This window comes from Abramis brama (genome assembly GCF_963993115.1).
Source record: "Abramis brama genome assembly, chromosome: 6".
NCBI lineage: Eukaryota > Metazoa > Chordata > Actinopteri > Cypriniformes > Leuciscidae > Abramis > Abramis brama.
Window position 1 is genome coordinate 42,990,413 of NC_139968.1, and position 27,637 is coordinate 43,018,049.

General features: G+C 36.3%; 3 protein-coding genes across 3 annotated transcripts; 2 read left to right on the top strand and 1 right to left on the bottom strand.

Moving 5' to 3' along the window:
* The first annotated feature begins 300 nt into the window (after positions 1-300).
* On the top strand, positions 301-10,951 carry rad23ab (RAD23 homolog A, nucleotide excision repair protein b). The gene is made up of 10 exons (XM_084116192.1): positions 301-539; positions 2,099-2,180; positions 2,335-2,414; positions 3,290-3,564; positions 3,645-3,691; positions 3,761-3,888; positions 5,091-5,247; positions 6,673-6,830; positions 8,220-8,369; positions 9,501-10,951. Exons 1-10 carry the CDS (start codon positions 471-473, stop codon positions 9,612-9,614), a joined length of 1,260 nt encoding a protein of 419 aa, XP_083972318.1. The 5' UTR covers positions 301-470; the 3' UTR covers positions 9,615-10,951.
* Positions 10,952-12,051: 1,100 nt separating this feature from the next.
* On the top strand, positions 12,052-14,724 carry LOC311084601 (kelch-like protein 23). Its single transcript, XM_084116755.1, has 3 exons — positions 12,052-13,017; positions 13,609-14,017; positions 14,305-14,724. Exons 1-3 carry the CDS (start codon positions 12,066-12,068, stop codon positions 14,609-14,611), a joined length of 1,668 nt encoding a protein of 555 aa, XP_083972881.1. The 5' UTR covers positions 12,052-12,065; the 3' UTR covers positions 14,612-14,724.
* cers4a (ceramide synthase 4a) lies at positions 14,718-24,678 on the bottom strand. Its single transcript, XM_084116756.1, has 11 exons — positions 24,237-24,678; positions 23,065-23,244; positions 21,374-21,491; positions 19,318-19,436; positions 19,164-19,221; positions 18,028-18,078; positions 17,122-17,214; positions 16,907-17,035; positions 16,401-16,507; positions 16,120-16,276; positions 14,718-15,986 (listed from the first exon to the last, which is right to left on the bottom strand). Coding segments are annotated over exons 1-11 (1,206 nt in total). The 5' UTR covers positions 24,239-24,678; the 3' UTR covers positions 14,718-15,794.
* Positions 24,679-27,637: the final 2,959 nt, after the last annotated feature.

Sequence of the window (27,637 nt, forward strand, 5' to 3'; positions counted from 1 at the left end):
TCATACTGGAAAAACAAACAAAAAAACACGTCTTGAATGACTATAAACGATGTGTACATTGACTATACTTGTCGAAACCTTCGTTGAAAATGTTGTACAATTATTATTATTTTTTTAAATAGCTCACATGAATAGATTATATTTATAAGAAATGTTTACGTGTGTTTAAGACAGATATGTCTTTTTTGTCGTCTCCAACATCCCTGTTTGTCACTGACCCCGTGAAGATAGTACTGAGGAAAGTTCTAGAAACATGTCGAGTATTTATTCCGATATTTCTAAACGTCTAAAAGGCTCTTTGGGGTCACCGTACGTCCACGTGTCTTGTCCTATTCAGCAAGTAGATGGCGTCTTCTCGTAACACTAACACACCCGCTCATCCCTGCCGAAGATAGCTGAGTCACATCTCCACACGCGCTCATTCAGGACACTTCCGAGGCTGTTTTCGCGGGGTCTCGCGCTCGAACACAATGCTGACGATCACTCTGAAGACGCTCCAGCAGCAGACATTTAAAGTGCAGATAGACGAGGAGCTGACGGTGAGTGTGCGTGTTTGTGCCCGTGTAAACATGCCAGTGCGCGGGCATAACGCGCTGGGAAACGCCGCGGCCTCGGGCGGCTGCTGATATACATGTGGGTCGCGCGCGCGGACACCCGCTGTCATTGTAGAATAATACACTAGAATAGGTGACGTCACTGAGCCGCACATTCTAACGGCTATTAATTTGAAAATAACGGTCGCGTTGTTCACTTCAACGGTCTGTTTACACTCTCGTCTATGGCAAGCAGGTTTAACACCTATTCGATTAAACTAACTAGCATTTTATGTTACTTGTTTTAATTACTAGTCACATATAATTTTGTATTTCATTGGTAACTATTCATTAGATACGAGAACTCTAGTAGTTATCCCAAAAGTTAGTCACTAATGCTTATTTATTAGTATTACACTACTCGTACTTGTTCCTTTACGACTTACTACTATCCCGACTATTTAATTGACACACAAATTGTTAATTTTTACCATTGAACTCACTGTTAACTATACACCAACTATTGTTGCCTGTACATCTTTTAGTTTTACTATAAAAAAAAAAAAAAAAAAAAAAAAATATATATATATATATATGAATTTTGCTAGTAGTGACTAGTATCGATTCCAGTTTTATTAATCCTTATTTATTAGATACTAGTATTTATTTAGTAGACATTAGTATGTATCCCAACTGTGACTAGTAACATTTATTTTCTCACTAGTTTTTCTTTTACTTGCCATAAGTGATAACTAGTAAGAATGGCTATTTATACTTAATATTAAATAAATCTTACTACTAGAAATGCAAAGTATGCTACTACCTAACATCTGAAATACACCCAAGTGTCTAATGAAAAATAGCCAGATGTTGGTTTGATTTTAGGAATAAATATAAAAACAGCTTGCCATGCTTCTGAATTTCCTAGAATGACTAGGTTTATTGATTACTGACATGGAATGTATTATGTTATAAAATATTGAAAACTTTTTAAAATGGAGTCAGATTAATGTGTCTCGGTCATTGAAATGGCTCATTTTTTTATATATATATATAATTTTGCAACTTGAAATAATTTGTGGTCAAAATAATCAGCTAATGAACAAAATGCAATATCATTCTGACTGTGTTTGAGCAAAGAAGTTAGATGAAATGATTTTGATTTTGAAATGCTGATGAAATGACTCAGCAAGTGCCCATGTATATAGCCAGTCTTGTGATCGTATGAATCCATTACTTTGGATATTTAAGATAGTTTGGGAAGCACATGATCATTCATTGCCTGATTTCATAAGCAAACAGTTCATGAGTCATATTTGTCCTTTAAACCACAATATTGAATTGTATTGAAAGATATGAGAGTGACATTTGTCCTGCACAAATACGAAATATATTGCCAAACATAATAATGGAATATAATTCATCATATTATAGTAAAAGTAACAACTTATAAAACCTTAAAATACCTGAATTAAACCCTAAACAAACCTAAACTGTATATTATTGACATACATATATAAAATATGTATCTGATGAAATAATGTCCTTGTGTATTGTAAATACAGGTAAAGGCTCTTAAAGAAAAGATAGAGGAAGAAAAGGGGCAAGATGCTTTTCCAGCTGTCGGTCAAAAACTAATCTATGCAGGTCTGTTTCTTATTTTCCTCTGTCTTTGGACATTTTTTATTTCTGGTATGGCAAATCTTAAATATTATATACCATATTTGCTTTTCCATGCAGCATATTCTGGTTTGTGTGAATCTCGTATTTGATTTTTTTTGTTTTTGTCCATAAAACGCAGGCAAAATTTTGAATGATGATATACCTCTAAAAGAATACAAAATAGACGAGAAGAACTTTGTCGTGGTGATGGTTACAAAGGTAAGGCTGTTTTATTTCTCGCAATCCTCTCATTGCCTTCTTCATCGAGTCTTTGCATTTTTATGAAATGCTTCACTTCCATTAAAAACCTGAGCAGAATTCTTTCTTTAAATTCGTAAAGTAGCTATGTTTCAATCCACGTATTTTCCTTTTGAAGTTTGGGATACTGCATATAAAACGCTGGATGGAAATATCAAGATGTGCATAAAATCTTAAAAATGTATGCACATAAAAAACTAAAATATTTATGCTTAATTGAATCGAATACATTTTTTTATCCGATAAGAAAACGTGCATAAACTAGCCTACGATAGAAAAACATTTACAGAATAAAATTCCACGATGCGCAACAAAAAACTCAACAGACGATGTGATTGGATAGCTGGACTAACAAGTGGACCAATTGCATCGCACAGCATCTCAAATTTTGTTTTAGTTGTTCTGTCATCAAAATGATTTGGTATTAATCCCTCCAAGAAGCATCTCACACAATTGCATTCGCAAAGAAAACATAACAGCGATTATTATTGCGTTTCAGCTGTGTGCAAACCAGACGCGACACTTAATAAAGAGTTTTTATTCTAACTTTTGGAAACGGTTTCTATTTCTGTGAAATCATGAATGGAAAAACAACATATATTATGTAGGGGGAAAAAAGAGCCACATTGTGTTCGCAGGTTGCCGCAACTTTCATTTTTATTATTGATACTTTGCGCAAGTTTCTAAGAAAATGGCGATTTTGTTCTCTTGCACACATGGGATGGAAACGGTGCTTCATTCGCAGATGTTCCAATATTTCGTAAAAGTTAAATTTGCAACTTTGCATGCACACATAGCTAGTAGTTTTCTGTGCAGTCCTGTTTCTCTTTCTACAGCCTAAATCTGCTACACCGCCTCAAGCTCCTGCTCCCGTTAGTGTGTCCCTCGCCGAAACCCCTGTCCATCTGCCCACGACTCCTGCCGCCTCCACAGTGCCTGTATCAGCCCCTGCTCCCGCTCCTGTAGAGCCAGAGCCCGTCACAGCGCCCCCTGCTGCCTCGGAGCCTGCTGCCGAAACGCCCGAGACTGTTAGCGCTACTCCTGCTCCTATCTCAGAAGAGGAGAACCAGGCCGCCCAAGAAGAGCAGGCCATCGCCCAATCAGAAGCCAGGTATGGCCACGCCCACAAAAAAAGCTAGTTTTTTATTCTTAAAAAGAATGAAAATCTCTTAATTTGTCTATTTTGTGCAGCATTATAGATGAGTTGGGTCTTTTAGAAGCAGCTGCATCCATACTGGGTAAGTTTGGGTTATTTGTTTTGTTGTAAAGTAGACATGAACTTGACATTAACATCTGTCGTTTTTTAGTTACGGGTCAAGCGTATGAGAATTTGGTGACGGAAATCATGTCAATGGGTTATGAGAGGGAACAGGTTATCGCCGCTTTACGAGCAAGTTTCAACAATCCGGACAGAGCCGTGGAGTACCTGCTTATGGTATGAGTTTTATGTTTTATTACCAGAAAAAATGCTTTAAAAAATGCCTATTTTTGCTTAAAGGCAACATGAAATGACATTTGCATCTCGTTTTATTTTGGAATGTTACACGTTTCTGAGTGAAACAGGATATTCTGCTAGAAAATAAATTCAACTTTTCAAGATTTGGTTGGTAAAGTAGCTTATTTAATATTGTTTGGATAATTACTAAATTTAAAAACAAGTAATAAAAACTCGGTGAGTGTTTTAGCGCAATTTTCTGACCTCATGGGATCACAACACTAAGAGATAGTAAATCTTTTCCTGGATTTTTTTTGTGCGTTCCCGAGATTAGACCTTCCTTAGCATAATGCCGAAAACCCGAAGTCTCTAGGTGGTCTGGTTGAGGAGTAGATAGAAGTGCAAGATTGGTGCGCACAGACAGAACAGAAATCATGAGTTAACAATCGCAATTTTGTCCGGTGGAAAATTGCGCTAAAAATGTATTTTAAATGTGTGTCTTACATCCATGCAATATATAATGATAATTACAATGATTAATACTAACACTAAAGTATAATATTGAATAGATAAATTATTTACATGATTTAAAATGTATTTAAATACATATAAAATTATTAATATTAGCATTAATACATGCAAAAAAATATATATAATACATTTATGCAATGTTTATGCAATGTTCACCAAAAAAAATTGCATAAACACATGCAAATAATCAATGGCATACATAACAAAGGTGATTATGATAATTATTAATATTAATACTAAAATTAATTGTAATATGAAATAGATCAATTATTTTAAATTATTTAAATGAATATGAATGAGCTCTGGCGATGACAGTGATGATGGTAAAAAACATCTGCTCAAATTGAACCCTTCCAAGTTCCAGAAAGTAACAAGATATGTTTAATTTTATTCTTTTGTAATTGTTATTAAAATATCAGGAGTGTTTTATACCATTGTGGCAGTTAGAGATCCATCTGTGTTAGAGATAGATCCGGGTTGCTAAAGACCTATGTTATAATGATTGGTGAAACATAAATGCATTTAAGTGTTAATTGAAACATTGAGAAGTAATTTCATTTTTGGGATCGAGACATTTCATGTTGACTTATAGCATCTTGTTTGACTTCACGTCAGTGTAATTCCTTTGTAAACCACACAAATTCACAAGTTGCTAATGTCCGTTCCTCAAGGGTATTCCCACAGAATCCGAGCAGCCTCCACAAGAAGTAGTTCAGCCCACTGCCGTGTCCAACCCCACCCCGCCCGCCCCACAGCGACCTCAGCCTCCACCCGCCGCCGCAGCCGCCACCACAGCCGCCGCCCCCACAGCCGCCGCCGCCGCAGCCGGTGAGTGGCCATTTGTTCAGGACTCATGGAAATAGACGCTAGTTTGCCCTGCAGCTGCCGCGTTCTTGCTAATTCGTTAAAATGTTATTTCGGTAGCACAGCTGATGGAGGAGTCTTGACTATTTCAATGCTCACTTGGATGTACTGGTGTTCTTTAAATCAAGCTGATGAGGAAAATCTTCAAGTTGAAGTGTTTTTAACTTAATCGTCCTATTGTGTTGCACTTTCGATTTTTAAACTGTTTGAAACACTGGTTAAACTATTTACTTCTTCTTGAAATTTGGTGATTTGTTCTCATTTAGGGTCATGAATGTGCATGCAAAATATTGAGGCATAGATGCGTTTTGAAAAGGCTGTACACATTTTGGTGAATGCAATTGTGTTGGACCCCATTGGTTTCCATGCAATTCGCCAAAAGTCAACACTCTGAAAAACAACAAAGAAACATGGGGGGGAAAAAAAGACTAAAATATGAAATATGTGAGACCTTTGATGAAATTTTAGACTGAAAGTTTACTTGAAACGGAATACTTTGCTGTTTCACAGTCAAATAAACTGTGTTTTTGGTTGTTAGTTTTCTAAATGGATTCTAATTACTAGTTGCAGCTAAGTGAAATAAACAGGCATAACAAAAACGATAAATGCTATTTACACTAAGCACAAATAATGTTAGATACTATTTATACTTGTAATTTTTTGCACCTCAGTGAACAGTCCCTAAAACTAGTTGGAACAAAATAAAAACATTTCTTTGATGTTTTTTTAATTTCTCATATTTCATTTTTTTTTTTCAATATCTGACAAGCTAGTCATTTTAGTAGCATTGATATACTATTATAGTTTTTATTTATTTATTTCAAGAAAGGAAAGCATACAATAATCAACATTCATAAATGTAACGCCCGAAGGCTAGTTTTCATTGGTAGTCTCTTTGCCAGAATCTAAAAACTCGATAAAAGAAATATTATATTTGACATGTTGATACATGAAATATGTTGATATTTTGAATTAGTTTTTATTTTTACATTTTCTTTTAAGTAATTTAGTAATTAAATTAAAAGTACAAATTTTAGTCATTTTGTTATGTTTTGTAGTTTTTTTTAAAAAATGTCTACAATACCTACAATAAAGGTTTTATGTGTTTACGTGACTTTTTAGTGTTTTTCATAGTGTTGATTTTTGCTGAATTGTAACGCAAACACAAATTCATATTATCAACACAAACAGCATTAACAATAAGGAAACGTTGAAGTGAAAACACATATTGACATTATTTTTACTTTCCCATTATGAGGCACATAAATGACACAACGGAATACAAAGTACAAAACAAAGAAAATGCGTTTTTTGTTTTGTTTTTTCACTTTTCCTTGATTTTTGGTTTCGGGCCAGACTCCTGTACAGCCCTTTCTATACTGTGAGCAGGTGCGGAGCCCGGATCCGTGCCGGTGACGGCGAACCCGCTGGAGTTCCTGAGGAACCAGCCGCAGTTCCAGCAGATGCGGCAGATCATCCAGCAGAACCCGACGCTCCTGCCGGCTCTGCTGCAGCAACTGGGCCGAGACAACCCGCAACTCCTGCAGGTGGGCGGAGCTTAGCCGCGTCCCGTCCAATAGAGTGCTGCGGTGACAATTGGGAAATTGTCACATTCGTTTGGACTAGTTAAACATTTGGTTTCCGCTGTTGTCCTGGTATTTTCACACAAAAATAAAAAATGTGAAATTTTGCAACTTTGGCTGCTAGCTGAAATAAATAAAGGTTTTGGTTTAACACTTTACAATAAGGCCCCATATATTAGTTAACATGAACTAACAATGAACAATACTTCTAAACCGAAAATAAAATTTTAATTAATACGATTTGACAGCACTATATACAGTGTGTGTATATATATATATATATATATATATATATATATATATATATATTATTATATTTTATTTATTTATTACATATATTTTTGAGACGTCGTGCAGTAGAACAAAATGTGCAAGTACTGTCAACTTACATTTACCACATACCTTATTTTACTCTTAAATTGGAAAAACCCTATTATAAAAACCCTTAGGAAAGTTTCGAGGGAATCAGTGGCGGGTTTCCCGGGTTTTTGACGTCCGACCACTTTTAAAGCGGAAGTATTTTTTCCTTTCACTTTTTCCCCATAGGGTTTTTAAAAAAGTCTCCATTTAATAATTTTAAGCCATTAAATTTGCCATTACAAACTTTTATTTGAAGCAAAAAAAAATGTATGTAAGGATTAATTAGTTGAATTCTATTTAAAGAATTGTGGGGAAAATGGATCGCTATTAGTTCACCACTTATTCCACTGTTAAAATGTATTTTTATTTTTATAAATATATATTTTTTAATTAATCTGAATTGTATAACACTTAGTGACTTTTGTGGCACTTGCTATTTGAACACAAAATAATAAAATATATAATATATATATATTTTTTAAATCATGGCCATGATTTTAAAAAGGTTAAAAGGTCCTTTAAAAAATACTAAAAATGTAACAATACAAATTTAAAAAATGGCCACCATAAAATGTAATGTGAAATTTAAAAAAAAAATCTTCAAAGCCATGATGTTGGGTATCATTGAAATTCATAAAAAAATTAATTAATTAATTATTCTACTGTAAAAATTGTGGAAACAAATGGATCGTAATTGTTGCTTAAATATTCTTTAGTACCATAATATTCCCTCAAAATACAAAAATATTAAATAAAAAATATTATAGAATGAACATATATTACATTGATTTTACTGGGAAAAAAGTTAACTTTGAGGTGTATGAGCGTGACCCTAAACAATGAGCAGCAGAGGGTTAAAAATAAGTTGAAAGGTTAATAAGTTATTGTTAAAAATCAGTTTACCTATTTAAGTTTTTATGTCCGGAACCAGGCTGTTGCGCTCTATTAGTCGTGCATCACTTAATTAGCATTTTTTCATATGTGTGTTTGCAGCAAATCACGCAGCATCAGGAGCGGTTCGTGCAGATGTTGAACGAGCCGCACGCTGTCGAGGCCGGAGCCACCGGAGCCGCTGAAGCTCCCATCGAACCACAGAGGAACTACATCCAGGTCACGCCGCAGGAGAAGGAAGCCATCGAGAGGGTGCGCTAACACTACCAGCACTTCTCTTGAAGATAAACTGTCATGTCTGTCGTACACATTCGTTTGGACAAGTTAAACATTTGGTGGCGCTGGTGGCGAGGAATTTTCACACAAAAAAATTAAAAATAAAATAAATAAATAAAGTTTGTAGTTTAACACTTCACAGTAAGGTCCCATATATTAACATTAGTTAACACAAACTAACAATGAACAATACTTCTAAACTGAAAATGAAATTAACATTGATACGATTTGACAGCACTATATATATATACACTACCGTTCAAAAGTTTGGGGTCAGTAAGATTTTTATCGTTTTTAAAATAAGTATCTTCTGCTCAACAAGGCTGCATTTATTTGATAAAAAACAATTAATAAAAACAGTAATATTGTGAAATATTATGACAATTTAAAATGACTGTTTTCTATTTTAATATATTTTAAACTGTAATTTATTCCTGTGATCAAAGTTGTATTTTCAGCATCATTACTCCAGTCTTCAGTGTCACATGATCCTTCAGAAATCATTCTAATATGATGATTTGCTGCTCAAGAAACATTCATTATTATTATCAATGTTGAAAACAGTTATTTACATTTTTATTTCATGATGCTATGATGAATAGAAAGTTCAAAAGAACAGCATTTATCTGAAATAGAAGCTTTTGTAACATTAAACACTACCGTTCAAAAGTTTGGGGTCAGTAAGAATTTTAATTTTATTTTTGGGGAAAAGAAATAAAATAATTCAATACTTTTATTCATCAAGGATGAGTTAAACTGATCAAAAGTTACAGTAAAGACATTTATAATGTTAGAAAATATTCTATTTTAAATAAATGCTGTTCTTTACATATATACATATAAACAAACTTTTATGTGATATGCGATTAATCATCTAAAATTAAATTTAGTATATTTATACACATATTTTTATTTTTATATTTTATTGTTCTAATGGTCATGTAGTTGTGTTGTGAAAAAGCAGAACTAAAACAATTTCAAATAATGCATTTTAATTGTCATAGTAATGTGTTTAATAATTATATTGTATTATAATTTATTATAATTCACATGCTTTTAATTTATAATAGTTTTTGCAGAATCTTAAAATCTCGTTATGTTTCGTAGTTAAAAGCTCTGGGGTTTCCCGAGGGACTCGTCATCCAAGCCTACTTCGCCTGCGAGAAGAACGAGAACCTCGCCGCCAACTTCCTGCTCCAGCAGAACTTTGACGACGAGTGAACGCTGAGGACGACGGCGGAGCGTGCGCATGTTGTGCGTTGTGTGTGAATGTGTGCGCTGAAGCGAATAGGAAGTCGACTGATCTTCCATGATGATTGTCATGGAGTTTAAACTGAAGCCATGATGTGAGGTTATATATCAGCACAGCGTTTTATTTTGATAGATATAGCCGATCCTCGACGACGGGGTGTCTGTTGTCTGTCTGGTTTCTGCTGCTATCACTTCTGTGTGCGTCGAGTGAGTTAAAACCCAGCCAAAAAACTCTCTCAAGCTTCATTTTTTTGCCATCAGAATCATGTTTTTCAATTGCAGTATTAATAAATAGGCGATTCAGTCAGGGTAGATGCCAAATTTAATTTGTCGCCAATGAAAACAAGGCGTTGAGGCCATTTTTGTTGAGTTTCTCTAGTGGAAGACATTCGAGTCCGCCTTACAGTCTGTCAAATTAAATATGGTGTCTACTCTAACGTCTCTAACTGCCAATTTATATAATTTTTAATGTTTAATTTCCTGTCCAGCTTTCATTCAGTGGATGCCACCAAACTCCTTTGCAGTTCTCCTACGTTAATATTAGAAGTAAACCCACTGTATGGGGATGTTGGTGTTTTTAAACCCATGTTCAAAAAACAGCATTGATGGTTGAGATTTCAGTCGGCTACTTAACTAGATTTAATTTCTGTTATGTTTACAGTCTAAAGTTCCAACATAAAACCAGTTCGGTATGCAGTAGAAACTCGTGCAGTGGTTTTGAACGGAGCCCGAAATGCTGCAACAATCGTAGGTACTTTATGTAGTGAAGCAACTGAATGTGATCGAGTGTCTCAGCGCGTCTCTAAAACCTCATGAAAATATGCATACATGTAATTTAAATATTTGTACATATTTGAGTGAAGGAGAAAAAAAGAGTGTTGTCTTGGTCTCTGTTGTACACTTAAGACAGTGCCAAACGAAATTAGAAACTGAAAATGGAAGAAATTACAGTGCAGTGCTTAAAGTGGATGCAGAATGCATATATTTTTATATAAATGATGTGTCCTGCTCCTATGGGTTTGCTTTGTATAGAGTTAAAAGTGCTGGAAGGGTGTTATTTTTATCTAGTTGGTTGAAAAATGAGTGTTCTAACAGGTACAGGCAAGAGTCCTGTTTACACTATGTGATGTAGTTTTGAGTTTTTATTTCAGCGTTTTGTATTCTTTCTTTTTTTTTCTCAAAGGATCTGATGTGTGTAGAAAGTAAACACGGAAGAGTTTGATTTTAAGCACAAAATGGTTTGCTGAGTGGTTTATGAATGTATTGTTTTAGTGGTGTGTGAAATAAATTGCTTTTAAAAAGCTTAATTGGAGTTCCCAATTGGATACTGCTCGTTCATTAGAAATGATCCATAATCAAACTGACAATATGGTTTTAAAACACTTACACAATGAACTACAATACTTTGGTTGATACTATGGTATTGGGAGTTTCTATATAGTATTTAAATCATACTTCAAAGAATACTATGGCATTCCTGTAAAACACTGATAACCCCATAAAAAATATATATAATGCCAGTTGTGGTCAATGTTGTGTATTTCTACATCATAGGTTCTTGGCTGAGTTTATGGCTTGCTCCTCGTTAGTATAGTGGTAAGTATCCCCGCCTGTCACGCGGGAGACCGGGGTTCGATTCCCCGACGGGGAGACGGCAAACTTTTGACAATCCATTTCATTTTTATCAGGTTTCGAAAACAAAATTACACTTGTAATTTGTACTCTTTACACATTTCTTGTGCAGTTATACTTGAAGTTAAATGTATGAACATTGAATTGCATTATTATTGTATTCAAACATTGCAGTGAAATCAAACAAATAAATGTTAGGATGTATCCAAGATTTAGGGTAGGCTACAATTGTGCAGTTGTTTAACTGATTCATCTGTTTTTAAGAGTCAGTTGATGCTATAAAATAGTGACAAGATCACAAAATGCTAAAAGTTTAATGCATATTTTTTGAAAATACATGAAACCCTCCATGTAGTGTATTCTCTAAAGGAGTTTATTTCTTGAGCCATATAGATATTTAAAACAATTTTTTGATTCATGAATATTTCCCAAAGTAAAATCCTCATATGGGTTAGAGCTGTTCAGTTGTCCATAATCTACCCATTGTAGTATTGACTTGAATCTTGCATACGTACACATTTCAAACCTTGAAGTGGAGACTGACTTCAGCCTTGCAGTGTATAATAATCCTTGAAAAAGATGTCCTTTAATATATTCACAAAAGCATTTTGTGTGCTTTTTGAAATCAGGCATTGCTAGCACTGTACCCAAGATATATTTAGCCCTTGTATTCCTTTGCTTGCTGACCCCATTCCCATGGAGAGTATGTGACAGGCTAGGGCAAGGCTATAAATGTCACATGATTCGCTTCAACAGAGAAGCAAGTGGTGGGAGGGTGAGTGCACAATCATGGCTTGTGTACAGCAAGAAGTAGGTTCCAATGTTCGGAGCCCAGAAACTGAGAAAGATTTCATTGAGGAGGACCAGCATGCTGTCATTGTCGCTCCTGATGTAGTGCTCCAAGTGGAGGGGGAGTTATTCTTTGTGAACCGCAAGCATTTGGCCCAGCTGAGTCCCTACTTCAGAGCCTTGTTCTTCGGCGGTGGTCGGGAGAGCACCAGGAAGCACATTGAGATTAAGGGAGTTGGACTACGGCAGTTTCACACCCTAATGGAGTTCACAAAGAACTTAAAGCTGACCCTGGACAGAAAGAACGTCCTTGATATTCTGGAGGCCGCCGACTTCCTTCAGTTGGACAGGGCTCGGCTACTCTGCTGTAAGTTCTTGGAAAGGCAATTGCATCTTAGTAACTGTTTGGGAATGATGGCATATGCTTGGCAGCTTGGCTGTCTGGACCTCTACGCCGCAGCAAGGGAAGTAGCCTTGACCCATCTACCTGCCATAGCCTCCGAGCAGGACTTTATGTTCCTTTCAAAGGAAAGCATTGCCAACCTTCTCGCTAGCGACAACTTAAGCATTCCCAGGGAAGACCTGGTCCTTGACGTGGCCCTTCGCTGGGCAGCATTTGCCCCAAGTCGGGAAGAAGACTTCATGGAGCTAGTGGGCCTGGTTAGGCCTGAGTGCTTAAGTCTTCCCTACATTACTGATCTTCTGACCAAGATAAACAGTTCAGACCCACGTGCTAAGCTAATTTGTAGACTGAACGATAACTTGCCCAGTAGTTGGACTATGGGCAGGTCTTTCCCTAGAAGTCGTTCAAGGGAAACTCTGTTTGTTCTCGGTGGGTCGCATGAGCAAGAAGAGCAATTGCTGTACCAGTTCCACCCCTACAGTGGAAGGTGGCAATCCCATCCACCCCTGCAAAAGAAGTGTCTCACGCAGTACTCCGTGGCTGTAGTAGGTAACAACCTCATCTGACCCTATACATTTGAACCTGCCACATGTTGTTAGCATAACGACCTATCTGAATAATGGTTGATCAGGTGTTGCATGCCTTTCCCAATATAAGCCTTTTATGTCAGGAGTGGCCAAACCTGTTCCTGTAGATCTAATCAATTAAAAGTACTACACTTGTGCAAGTGGATGAGCACAGAACAACATATAACCAAAATGCTTAGTAATATGAATAGCCAACCAGAACTATTACCAATTATTGTGCAGTCATACTTGAAGTTAAACAACTTTATTTTTTCTCTGTGGACCGCATAAGAAAGAAATGTAGTTGTAGTATCAGTGTCACCCCTACAGTGGATGGTGCCAATCCCATCCATCCCTGCAAAAGAAGAGTTCCTTTCAGAAGAGTTCAGTTCCAACCCTGCTCCAATACACCTGTTTTGTAACTATCGAGTGTTCCTGATCTTAATGAGCTTGTTTAGGTGTTTGATTTGGGAACTTTGCATTAAGGTAGATCTCCGGGAACAGAATAGGGATGTAATTTCACATTCTTTGTCTTTCTTTCCTCACCATCTAAAATGCTATTTCTTTCTCTAAGGGGACAGCATAGTAGTGACTGGAGGCTACTTCCGGGATGTGTTGTGGTACAACGTGGATTGGGTGAGCATTTATCAATGTGCCAATGAGCGGTGGGTGGACGGCCCGGCGATGCAAAAGTCCAGACACAGCCACTGCTCAGCGGCCCTGGAGTTCAAGCTGTTTGTATTTGGCGGTAGCATGGATGAGGGACCTGTGGCTGACGTTGAGAGGTTGGTTCTGGGAGCAGAAGAATGGGACGCCGTCAGTCCCATGGTGAGGGCTGTGGAAAGGGCGGCTACTGTCAGTTTGGGGACTTGTATTTACGTGGCCTGTGGTCTGGATGAGAATGGAGAAGTTTACAGTGGGATTCAGAGGTACAAGCCAGAGGTTGACCAATGGGATGTGGTGTCATATTCTCCATTCCCACGGTGAGTAAATTAAATTGTGTCCAACTTGTTTTAGGGAAGAGTTGGGCAACTCTGGGCCTCACAGTCCACTGCCCTGCAGAGTTGAGCTCCTACACAAATCAAACAAGTCTGAAAAATCACAATTACTTGAAAACTACTTGCAGGTGTGTTTGATTAGGATTGAAGCTAAACTTTGCAGTACAATGGACCTCGAGGGCCAGAGTTTCCAACTCCTGTTTTCAGGCAATGCACAGATGCCACTTCAACCAGTCCTGTGTCAGTTCTGTACACATGAACTTCTTTTCCAGTTACGACCTTCTTGCAACAGAGCTCAATGGTGCTCTCTATCTGCTGGGAGGACAGGCTCTGCGCTTAGACATCGACACAGACGAGTGGACCATTCTTCAAGAGGACTGTCTGGACAACAAATTCTTCACAGGCTGTGCCACAGTAAAAGGGCAGATTTACATACTGAGCGAGAGGAAGATTAACAAAACACTACCAAACATGATCCTACTGGACCCTTACATTGACACTTGCTTAGAAATTGATGATAAAATACCCTGTCCTGTACCCATAAGAGGTTCTGTCACAATGCATGTGAATCCCTTCTGAAGCCATGTTAACACGGTTCTTTCTTTCAGCCAAATGACATGCAATAAACCAAATACAGAAACATTTTGTTGAGCAAGGTTGGGGATAATTAATTATATGAGGATCATTGTTCTTGACATTTTTATTGTTATTCAAAAGGTCACAGAAAATAGTGGAGTGAGAAACAAGTATGCAATAATAACACAGTATTAAAGATAAAAGTTCTTATTTCATAATATATCCCTCTTCTGTCATCGTGACAAGTTAAATAACACCTGCAGTATGTTAGTATTAATGAAATCAGAGCACAGTAAAATCCCAATAACTAAACAAACAAAAACAATCACAGGTCATTGTAAAACAAAAGTGAAACAGTGTAGGACAGATGCACAGATTTCGGACAAAGGCTCAGTTTATGGCTATGGTGCAAATAAACAACTTAGGCTAGGTGTGTGAATGTATTCTAAATATGAATACATTTCCATCCCTATGCAGAACAACAAAAACATTTAGCCCTTGGAGCAGATTCAATAATCAAGAAATTAAGGGGTCTACATAGGAGTCCTCAAATCCCACTACCCACTTTTACTTTTAAGATTTCTATGCACAAATCATCACATTTCTTGTTTAGTAAGGCAATGCACAACAAAAAGTACTAGGCTATCTTACAAAACAACAAGCCCCAGTAGTTCCTTGCAACAGTAGCAAAATCACAAAGACAATTGGATATTTCACCAATAGATGGCGCTCTAAGACTTTTCTAAGTGGTCCACAAATGCCCATTTAGAAAAACAAGAGCCACTGCAGAAAGCTCACACTTTCACACAACTTAGAAGACTGAAATATCCATGTTTTGTTCTATTAAAAGTACTTAAAAAGAATGCCCCTAAAAATCTATTTATTTTACTGTTTAAGTTTTACACAGCCATCACTTTGATTAATTCGACTAACTTTAATTAAACCAATTAAAGACAGCGCTTTGAACCCATATCAAATACAGTATACTGTACTCTAATGGTAATGTAATAATGCAAACAAGTAGTAATATTTGTTCTATGCAATCAGTGCATTAGGTTCTCCAAATCCCACAAACAAAACATTGTCAATCTGAAATCAAAGTTAGACCTTGACAAACAAGATAAGCCAAGAGGAGTGGAGGGCATTTAATATGTTTAAACATAAAAAAATACATAAAGTAGCTCTACTATCTGGCTTTTGGCGTTCTGCTATTCATTTTTCGTCTTTGATTGGTTAAATTGTTCAAAACACAGTTATTGGCCAATGATGCCAATTTTGAGTTAAATGCACCGTTTTTCTGCTCCCTGCTGCACTCTTCTTCTCCAACTTCATCTTCATCAACCTCACTCTCTTCATCACTCCGTTCATCGCGTTCCACCTTAAAAACACGTTGATGTTTTTTATATGACTATTCCGAAACACTTAGAAAATAATTTACTTTTTTAAATCTTTAAATGACTATTCTGTAACACTTAGAAAAAAGTTAAAGAGATAGCAACTTTGATACTTACTTTGCCTAAAAAGACAAATTTGTGAACCATTCGAAGAATCAACCAAGCCCAGAAGATGTGCAGAGCTTGAAGAACCAGCAATAGGCCGTTTAAGAAATAATAACCAGGGTACGGAAGAAAGACGTCCAATGAATCCACCACAGCTGTATAGATAACTCTGGAAATTAAGTTTATAAGTAATGTTTAAAGCCATTTGGACATCTTATACTTGAGAAGAATGTATTCAAAATCAACGTTTCAAATGAAATGTGCCTTCATACACTATGTGATGAAGTTATTACCTGCACGGGAAAACCACGAGGCGAGTTACCAGGAAAACCACAGCGAAAATGACAAACAGGGCATCGCACGTCTTCCTCCATCCAGCGTAATTGAACATTTTAGCAGACTGCAAATCAACAATTAAACAAAGATGAAACATTGGTTATTTATGCGAGCGATAAACTGATGGAAGTCAATGTCGTTTATGTGCTTCATTCTGTTACTATTAAGGAAAAAAATAATATTTTCAATAAGGGGAATTTGTGAATCTATAATGTATTTCCTGGTATTTATTTAACCCTGAAGCAAAAAGAACCTGAAACAACTTCTAAAATAAATCTGACAAGATCAAAACTATTTTTACAGTAAAAACTTATGTGATGAATATTGTGGACATTTGAATGAACACAAGTCTGAATTAATTGCCAATTGGAGCCATAAAACTATTGTTTCAACTGTATCACTATTCACTAAAGTATCCTAAGACTGAGACTCACAGAGCAGCCAATCAAATTCAGCGATTTACCTCCAGCAGGAAGTCCGAGGAGTCGTGGACGAGCATCACCAGGGTTCCCACTCGTACATAATTCGCACAGTACGAGAATGCGATGAGGAAAATGGTGGCGATGTGATGAATGATTTGCTCTTTGAAGTCCTACACAACCAGGAAATAAAACACATTAGCACAATTTATCAATTATGAGATCCTTATAAGTTCATGTTGAAGGAGTCAAAACTTACTTTGCGCTTTACGTCCACAGACACGCAGAGCAGAAGCGAGAGGTAGAAGGACAACTCCATGATGTAATACCAGTACTGAGCTTCTGCTACGGCCTACAGATGAAATCAGAAATAATATGACAATATGATCTGGAAAAGCACAACTATGAATTTTATTCCTCTTATTATGTTGGCTTAACATAATTAAAAATATGTCTGTCTGTCTGTCTGTCTATCTATCTATCTATCTATGTATATATCTATGAATGTATGTATGAATCTATGTATCTATCTATCTATCTATCAATCTATCCATCTATGTATGTATGTTTCTATATATCTGTCTATCTATCTATGCATGTAAATATCTATGTACTGTATGTATGTATGCATCTATGTATCTATCTATCTATCTATGTATGTATGTATGGATCTATCTTTCTATCTACCATCAATGTATGTATGTATGTATCTTTCTTTCTGGCCTTAAAACCTACTTTGTAAATCTACTTCGAACATAAAACTATTTTAGAATGAAAAGATTTAAACCTAAAACCTTTAAACTTAAAATTTTTAAAACTACTTAAATTTTTCGCCGGCCTTTATTAAGCCAACGTCAAAGTTTGTCTTGACAAAAAAAATGTTTTATCTAGTTTTAGATTAACACCAATATTCAAACAAGTGAAAGGTTGATTTTGCAAGTTAACAGAAACATTTTATCCTTAATTTCTGAAAACAAAAGATTTCAACATATTTCTAGCTCTTGTAAGATGAATCATGACTGTTTTTATGGTATCGTAGGGTGCGGCGCTGACTAGTTCCTCAGATTTCTGCCTAATCTCCTTCAAAGAGGCTCAACAGAGTGAATGAAGTTCCTGGGATTGTTCACAGGAAGTGAGCGTGTGTTGAGAGTCGTTTGTTACGGACCTGTCTTGGGTATCCGTGCCAGCATTCCCGATGATCCCAAAACCATGGGGTCTGAAGAACATAATTTGACAAAAATTATTAAATGAGAATGTGCAAAAGCTAAGTTTTGATTACTAATTTATAAATTATTGTTCATAAAAGAACCACTAATTTAGAGATTATTAAGAAATAATTATTTTTTAATTAATTTTACTACATTTTTAATATAGATGGATAGATAGTTATCTCTAGAAATATTTAAATTTAAATTAAATATGTATTTAAACAAAAAAAATAATTAACTTCTTTACTTTCTTCACTTTCTCAAGGCAAGACATCACAAGTTTAACTATTAGATACCACCATACTTTCCCCAGTTTATTAATCCGAGTACATTAAGAATTTTTTTTAATACAAGATTTTATTTTGTTTAAATATGCAAATTACGCATGATCTAATTCAATATGGACTAATTTGCATACATTTCCAGAACATTAATCTAAACACTGGATAAAGCCAAGTTCAAAATTATTGTTTGATTTTGTTGACATGTTAGAGTTAAAGGTTTTTACAGAAGAGATTTTGGATTTCTCTTTTTATCAGTCCAGAAATCAGAAAATACTGTCAACAGCCAGAAAAAATACATTTTCTCCATGTTTTTTGGAGTTAAATGTTAAATAAATCAGGTGAATTATACTGTATCAACAAACCCCTCAGTAAAAACCTTCAGAATATAGAAGGGAATAAAACTGTAAAGTTTGGTGTGTATAAGTGCTACTGAAGTGGAGAAAAAAACTCATTTTGAGAGAACGGCCTTTAAAGATATGTATTGTAACTGAAATCTACAGACGCAAATAGATCCATTGCAGTAATATAAAAACTTAAATTTGTATTTGGGATGTTTTCTTTCATAAGTATAAAAGAAGACAACTTATGGAAGCAAAATAGTGCCTTAATTTAGTAGTGTCTTAATTTATTTTTTTAATTACTACAAAATTATTTCACAAATGGTGGGGAAAATTCCTGAAAGTGTAGAAAAATATGAATGAAATGCTAAAAATAAAAAACATTTTCTGAAATTGTCAGCCACATCTCGATTCTGAGGAAAGAATTGGTAAGATGCTTTAGAAAGATAGTATCTCATTGGAGATACTCACATTAATCAGGGAGATGAGACCAGCTGAGAACGCAATGAGATAAAAGACAAACCTCCACCTGAGAAACCAGACAGAAAAGACCACTCTAATCAAATGCAAACCAATCACAAATTATGATGTGGCCTCATTTTAGGCAGAAAATATGTGAACGTACGAAGCTTCGCAGAACTTCCTGGTGTTGCTGGGTCTGTCCTGGTTCCGGCGCTGACGCAGCCAGGTCTGGATTTGGCGCTGAGTGAGTCCGCAGTGCTTTTCCAGAACCACCAAATCATTCTGAAGAAAAACACAAAGACACTAAAAGGGCCTTTCCCCAAACCATGCTCATTTTTTACCCTAAAATTAAAGGAAATATTAAAAGAAATATATTTTAAAATTGTATCCATTATTACACTGAGACTCATTATATTATGACTACTATAATATATATATATATATATATATATATATATATATATATATATATATATATATATAACTATTAAAATGTAATGATTTTCAATGTTTTTAAAAACTATTTAGTATTTAGTGTATTTAATTATTTATTTAAATATTTAGTTAATGACTAAATTTTGTATTATTTTATCAAATTAATATATATACTGTATATACATTATTTACTAGAAAATATAATAGAATTTAATAACTATCTAAGATTAATATACTATAATATAATTATCTTAGATTATTAATTATTTTATTATACATGCTTTATAATCATTAACAATGACTAAAAAGTTATTTATATATTTTTTTATAACTTATTAATATTTTATAAATGTTTAATATTACATTCTAATATGTTTTGCTGCTTTAAAAAATACATGGAATGCAATTCCAGAATGCATTGCAACACAAATACAACAAAAAATAACCAAAGTTGATTTATTTTTTTATACTGAAAAATATTGATAATGCTGGGTACACACCAAAAGATTTTTTACATCTTATAAGATTTTCAAAATGTGATAGACCACAAACATGAGGACAAAAAATCCTAGATTTAAGCGTTTTGCTCCTATAGTGTGTGGTGTGCCATGATGTGACAAAGACAGCACACCACACACTAACAGATTTTCAACCAGTCTCGACTGTGAACACAGGAAATCTCGCAAAATATCGTGAGACTTCAGAATAAGCATGGCGGATGATATGCAGGAAGAAATTGCGATAGTGTTTGGAATGATTTTCACAGAAAATTCATGTGAAAAAAGTAAAACCCATTGTACTCACCATTATATATAAGCTTTTATACAGAAATATATTCATTCTTTATTGTCTTTATTTATGCTATTATTTACTGGATTTATTGTCTCTTTAGAAAAAGTTATTTAATCCCTCTATAGAACCTCACTGAACCCTTAACACTCAGCTTCTTTTTTTTAATCTTTTTTTTTTAAATTGATTTTAAGAATTACAATTACAGTCAGGGGGGTACAAAGAGTAAAGCCGATAAACAAACATAAAAAGACATATACATAATCAGTGACAAAATTAAAAGTTAAACAAAAATGTGAAAAATTTTCGGATTGAAACGCACTTTGCAGCTTTCTTATTTTTAAAACCCAATATTGTGTTTAGGTATTGTAAAATCTCTGCTCTTAAAATGAAAAACAAAGGCTTGTTTCCTCCAAATTTACACTTATGAATACTAAATCTTAACACTCCTGCAACAGCTTCCTGCAAGTGTGTGTGTGTGAGAATGACCGTGTCTTCCATCATCTTGCTTTCTGATTGGATATTGTTTCGTTTCACGTGATAATCTCCAGAGCGTGCACGCGTTTGTCCTCGTGGTTCCCCCCACACATCAGGATTTCTGATCGTAAATATTAAACATGTTTAATATTTACGATTCGCGATCGGAGCGGCTCCGACGTTCTTCCGAGCAGGTTCGGACACTCTTAACACACCTCACACCAAGGGAAAATCTGATAAAATAATCTGTTGAACCATCAAGATAATCGGGACATAGCTAGGATTGTCGGAAGGGGGGAAATCGGCCCGAAATCAGCCCGATTATCTTTTGGTGTGTACCCAGCATAAAACAGTTATATTTAATTAAAAATGCATAACTGTACCCAATATTTGTGTGCAAGATATTTTTATACTCGTCATCAGCTGCCTATGTAAGGTGTAACAGTGACATCAGTGTTGATAAACAGAATTAAATATCTCATTCTTGGCACACACAGGTGCACATGTGACTCACTAACCTGTGACGGCTGCTTCTTCTTCTCCAGGTAAAATGCCTCCAGCTTCGGGACAGGCGTGACATGAACCCAAACCCTGTCACGGACTCCCAACCATCGGCTGAGCGGCAACGCCACAACCCTACGGGACACACACAATGGCTTTTGTTAAGAGAGTGACGGGGTTCACAGCAAACGCAAAAGATACACTTTTGACAGCTGATGCTGTCCGAAACTCAACATCTTTACTCAAACTCAAGATGGTGGAGACCCAGATGATGGGGACCATCTGATAAATAAAGGTCAAGATTTAGTTTCAGGAGGACGTAAGAAACAGCTTTAACCTGGAGAGAGTCGCATCCTTTCTACAGGTCTACGCTTGAGCCGCTCATCCAGACAAACTGGGGAAAAAACTTGACAACTCTATAATAATGGTGAATGTAACTGTCAAGGGCGAGTCCTTCACCTCATAATCAAAGGAAATCAATAAAAAAATTAATTTAGCATATTTTGTTCAATTCAATTTTGTTTAGACAAGCAACATTTTGTTGATTTGCATAATGCTTGTTAGCCCCGCCCACAGCGAAACTCATTGGTCCAAAATATTGCTTCTCACAAATATGCATTTAACATGAAATATCTTCTGATTGGTTGACATTGTTTTCACATTGCACAACAGGTTTGCGTCAATGCGTCACATTGCACCGGGTTAAAATTTTTATATTATTAAAAACTAGAATGTACATTTCCTGAAGAAAATGTGAGTGGTGCTTGCAGTGGCAAAACTCGCCACTCGGTTGTTAGGATAGTTGCTACTGTGTTGTACATGATTGCATACGAGCCAACAACCATGTCTGTACGATGTTGTGGAGCTGAAATATGGCTTCTATATGTTGCAATATGTGTGCTAGGTGGATCTAAACGGTTGCTAGGCTGTGAATATCACATATTCATGGGGATCTTTACAGACTGTTTCCCAACCGAAACAAACGAGCCAACCCCCATCTCTATATGATGCTCTGATGCAGAGATATAGGTCTTGCTAAACAGTTGCTAGGGTACTCTGTTTGGTTGCTAAGGAGTGGCTTGGGAGCTGCCAATGATGAAACTCCAAAGGCTACTTGTCAGTATGAATGATATAAACCAACTCCCATTCGTCTGTGACATTCAGAATGGAAGATTTTTTGGTTGCTAAGGTGCTTGACAATGGTTGCTAGGGCGGGGCTAGGAAGTATGATATATATAATATGATATATTATGATATGATATTATGATATATTATATTATTATTATTATATATTATTATTTTATAATTATAGTGTAGTAATTTTTTTTTTTGCATTACTTTAATGAGTATTGGGTGGGAAATATGCTTAATTCTCATTAACAATAGATAGATAAATAAATAATAAGTATTTATGAAGGACCAATCAGAGTTTGTGCCTACTTAGACAATGCTCTGTATGCATTAATGTAATTATTGAATGACGAGCGGTAAGGCAAAGATTCGCTTAACAACTTATATCTTTACTGGTGGAGATGCAGGAGTTCAACATGCAAGCATTAAACTAATCACCGTAACACATACTTGCGCATGCGTAGAAGCAAGCTTTAACAGCTTAGTGTACTTGGATTTAAAGCTACAGAGCACTATGTTCTACAGTAATGTTATAAATTTAAACATAATTCAATGAAGACATGATATTGATATCGACCTTTCAAAAACAAAGCGCAGGGCGATGAAACCCAGGGCCAAGGGCAGGCAGATGAGCAGGTCACGGGGTACGGGATGCCGACCTCCGTCTGATGTCCCGTCTGCGATATCTTTCCATGTGACGCCAGGAGGAAGCCAGAAGTCCTGCCGCCAAATCCACTGGTTTACAAGTTCCTCAACCCTATAGACACAGTATAAGGAGAAAGTCATAAAAGTCTGCTAACTTATTACAGCAGATAAACCATCTACCGATGACACAGATAATTCAGTCAGCAGTAGCTGGAATGATATAATTCACAAACTCTATATAATAATTTATTTATTTATTTGAATGAACTACTGCTTTAAAATGTAAATTTTGAGCGGTTGCTATGTGTTGAATGCATCACTCTGACAACTAAGTTTAAATAAAATATATAATATTAGGAGAAACATATTTTCTACTTTTATTTTAGCGGCCTCCATGACGTCACGACTCCACAGCGATTAGTCGATAATAGTTTTCAGGCCGAATTTTTTAAAACAAATCAGACTAAATCGCAATAAACTATGCCACATATTAGTCGTAAAAAAATGTTAACAAATCATCTGGGATATAAATCTAAAAAAAGACGTTAAATTCGACAAAATCCCAAATTATTTGCGATTTATTATTGTAATATTAATAAAAACAATGCAACAAAAAAAAAGTCTGTACTCTAAAAATCTTTTATTATAGACAGGAGATAAAGTTGACAAAAGTTTCGGGTCTTTGCCTTCGTCAGTGTCTGTCATATTAGCCTATAAGACAATAATTAAGAACGTTTAGTTGTTGTAAAGAAAACAATATAAGGAGAACGTCATAAAAGGCTGCTCACTTATTACAGCAGATAAAACATCTACCGATGACACAGATAATTCAGTCAGCAGTAGCTGGTAGGCTACAATATAATATACAAACTCTTTATATAAAAAAATAATAATGACAGAATAGTCATTTTTTTAATGAACTATACTGCTTTAAAATGTCATTTTAAGCAGTTGCAATGATGAATGCATCACTCTGACAGTTGAGTTTAAATAAATTAGATAAAATATAAAATATTACGTTTTTATAAAGAAAACAACGAGCATGTTAGTATTTACTTATACGCGATTTATAATTTAAAAAAGTAATTTACTACAGTTGCCTACATGCTTCAATGATGAGAGGTGATGATTTCGGTTAAAGCAGGACACAGGCCTCTTCAAGCGTCTTTATACGTTTTATTATTATTATTATCAATCCAGTTATTCGATATAAACAGCATCCATCATCATGATCGCTCTACATCGAAATAAAAACAATCCCTCGCGCAGATTCTTCCGGCGAATTCGTAGGAATGCGCGCGACCGTGTCGACGACATCAACTCTCATCCACCACATCGACCTCTGTTTTTTAGTCTTTTAGGAGCTTCCACGAATAAAACTGGTCCTGCATTCATGAAATTATCCCAGAGTTGCGAGAATCCATGAAAACGCCAGAGAAACTGGAAATTTCCTCAATAGAAGCAGCATATCCTCCGTCTTTCTCTCCATCAAGGAGGAAAGGAAACATCATGCTGACTGTAAGGTGCTTTGCTTTCCACTAACACCAGTGTAGACGCCCCCTACCGACCATTAGATGAACATCCAACACTATCTATCTTTGTACGTGTTGGCTGACTGTGAGAATTTTTTGAAGATATGATCAAGCAGGATCTGGTTATGCTGAAATCAAAAGTCTCAATGGCACATATAAAAAATATGTGCCATTGAGACTTTTGATTTCAGCATAACAAATATGCCTCTAAGCCTTTTACTGTTTAGTGTTTCTGCCAAGAAAATGACTGACAGGAGTTTAGAAGCTCTGCCAGCTTACAGTGTCAATAGGAATGTCCGTCAGTCCTGTCTGTCTCGCTCCTTACAATCCATCTACTGTCAGTTTTCATATCAGAGGGGATTTCAAAAGGAGGAAACAACATGTTTATTAATTGCTGAAAACATCTCTTAAGCATATTGTCAACAGCACATACTCCATCTTTCTGAAAACTTAGGTTTGCACAGGTCATTTGTTCCATCTTATTACAGTCCTGTAAAGTGCATTGCGTATGCTTTATTTGGCTTGTAATATGCATGTTTTCCCAGACTGCAGAGCATTAACATGTGGCTAAAAGCCAATGTTACATCAAAAATATTAAGGACGGCCTTAATGTTGTACATATGTACTCACTGTTTCCATAATGCCAGCCGAATTTGGCTTCATAATGCAAATCACATTCTCTCTGCTTTTCTAAAATAATTAGATAACTTCAATGTAATTTATCAATGTAATTTAAATATAAACCAGCCAACCTCTCTAGCAACTGCCTTTAGCAACCAGCCAAAACACTCAAACTGCCTAACAACCAACCAAAAAACACTCTAGCAACTGCCTAACAGCCAGCCAAAACACTCTAGCAACTGCCTAACAGCCAGCCAAAACACTCTAGCAACTGCCTAACAGCCAGCCAAAACACTCTAGCAACTGCCTGGAAACCAGCCAAAACACTCAAACTGCCTAACAACCAACCAAAAAACACTCTAGCAACTGCCTAACAGCCAGCCAAAACACTCTAGCAACTGCCTAACAACCAGCCAAAACACTCTAGCAACTGCCTAACAGCCAGCCAAAACACTCTAGCAACTGCCTGGAAACCAGTCAAAACACTCTAGCAACTGCCTAACAACCAGCCAAAACACTCTAGCAACTGCCTAACAACCAGCCAAAACACTCTAGCAACTGCCTAACAACCAGCCAAAACACTCTAGCAACTGCCTAACAGCCAGCCAAAACACTCTAGCAACTGCCTGGAAACCAGTCAAAACACTCTAGCAACTGCCTAACAGCCAGCCAAAACACTCTAGCAACTGCCTAACAACCAGCCAAAACACTCTAGCAACTGCCTAACAACCAGCCAAAGCACTCTAGCAACTGCCTGGAAACCAGTCAAAACACTCTAGCAACTGCCTAACAACCAGCCAAAAAACACTCTAGCAACTGCCTAAGAAACAGCCAAAACACTCTAGCAACTGCCTGGAAACCAGTCAAAACACTCTAGCAACTGCCTAACAACCAACCAAAAAACACTCTAGCAACTGCCTAACAGCTAGCCAAAACACCCTAGCAACTGCCTAACAACCAGCCAAAACACTCTAGCAACTGCCTAACAGCCAGCCAAAACACTCTAGCAACTGCCTGGAAACCAGTCAAAACACTCTAGCAACTGCCTGGAAACCAGTCAAAACACTCTAGCAACTGCCTAACAACCAACCAAAAAACACTCTAGCAACTGCCTAACAGCTAGCCAAAACACCCTAGCAACTGCCTAACAACCAGCCAAAACACTCTAGCAACTGCCTAACAACTAGCCAAAACACTCTAGCAACTGCCTGGAAACCAGTCAAAACACTTTAGCAACTGCCTAACAACCAGCCAAAACACTCTGGCAACTGTCTAGCAACATGCTGAAACACCGTAGCAACAGCCTATAGCAACCACCAAAAACACAGCAAATGCCTAAAATCAGTCAAGACAGCCAATAACACACCTAGAACAACCTAGAAACCAATGAAAGCACTAAAGCAACTGCCTAGTAACCAATCCAAAACACTCTAGCAACTGCATAGCAACCAGTCCAAAACACTCCATCAACTGCCTAGCAGTCACTCAGAAGACAATAATTGAACAACAGTTGAACACCCTAGCAACTACACAGATATAAAACACACTCTCAAAACCACCTTAGATCTCCAGCTGCAGTTTTAACGGGTGAATCTGGTTTGCTGGATAGTTCTGTATACTTGTAGAGTATACGCTGCAGTTCTGCGTACTGTGGAAACAATGCCTTGCGAGCTTTAAAAAAAAAAATGTTCATCCACTTAGATTAATGGTAGGAAGCACAAGGGCCTTTTGTTTTTTCCTTTCTGCCAATTCCACCTCAGTTCAGCTCACACGTCTGAGCCATAATTGAGAAAAAAGTGTGTGAAAGAAGTAACGAGTAGTATAAAGTAGGGAACTGGTGGAGTGCCAGGATGTCTTTGTGGGCAAACCTCTAATAATGCCAGCGATCCGAGCGCTGAGGCCAAACCGCTCGACTGTGAAGCCAAACAACAGCAGGGAGTGCGGCCTACTAATTCTGCAGTATGTAGTATGTATAGTGTGCAGAGTATCCAGTTTTCTACATGGAAAATTACAGTGCTATGCATAAGTTTAGACACCCATGCTAAAGTTGACTAAAAAGAGGAATAAAAAAATCATCTTTTGGAAATTGAACTTAATGCCTTAATTAAAAAAAGTAGGAAAAATCCAACCTTTAAGGACACCAATTTTCTTTGTGAATGAATAATGTATCGTAAATAAATAAATGTTCTTCCTTAAAATACAGGGTGCATAAGTCTGGACACCCCTATGTTAAATTCCCATAGAGGCAGGCAGATTTTTATTTTTAAAGGCCAGTTACTTCATGGATCCAGGATACTATGCATCCTGATAAAGTTCACTTGGCCTTTGGAATTAAAATAGCCCCACATCATC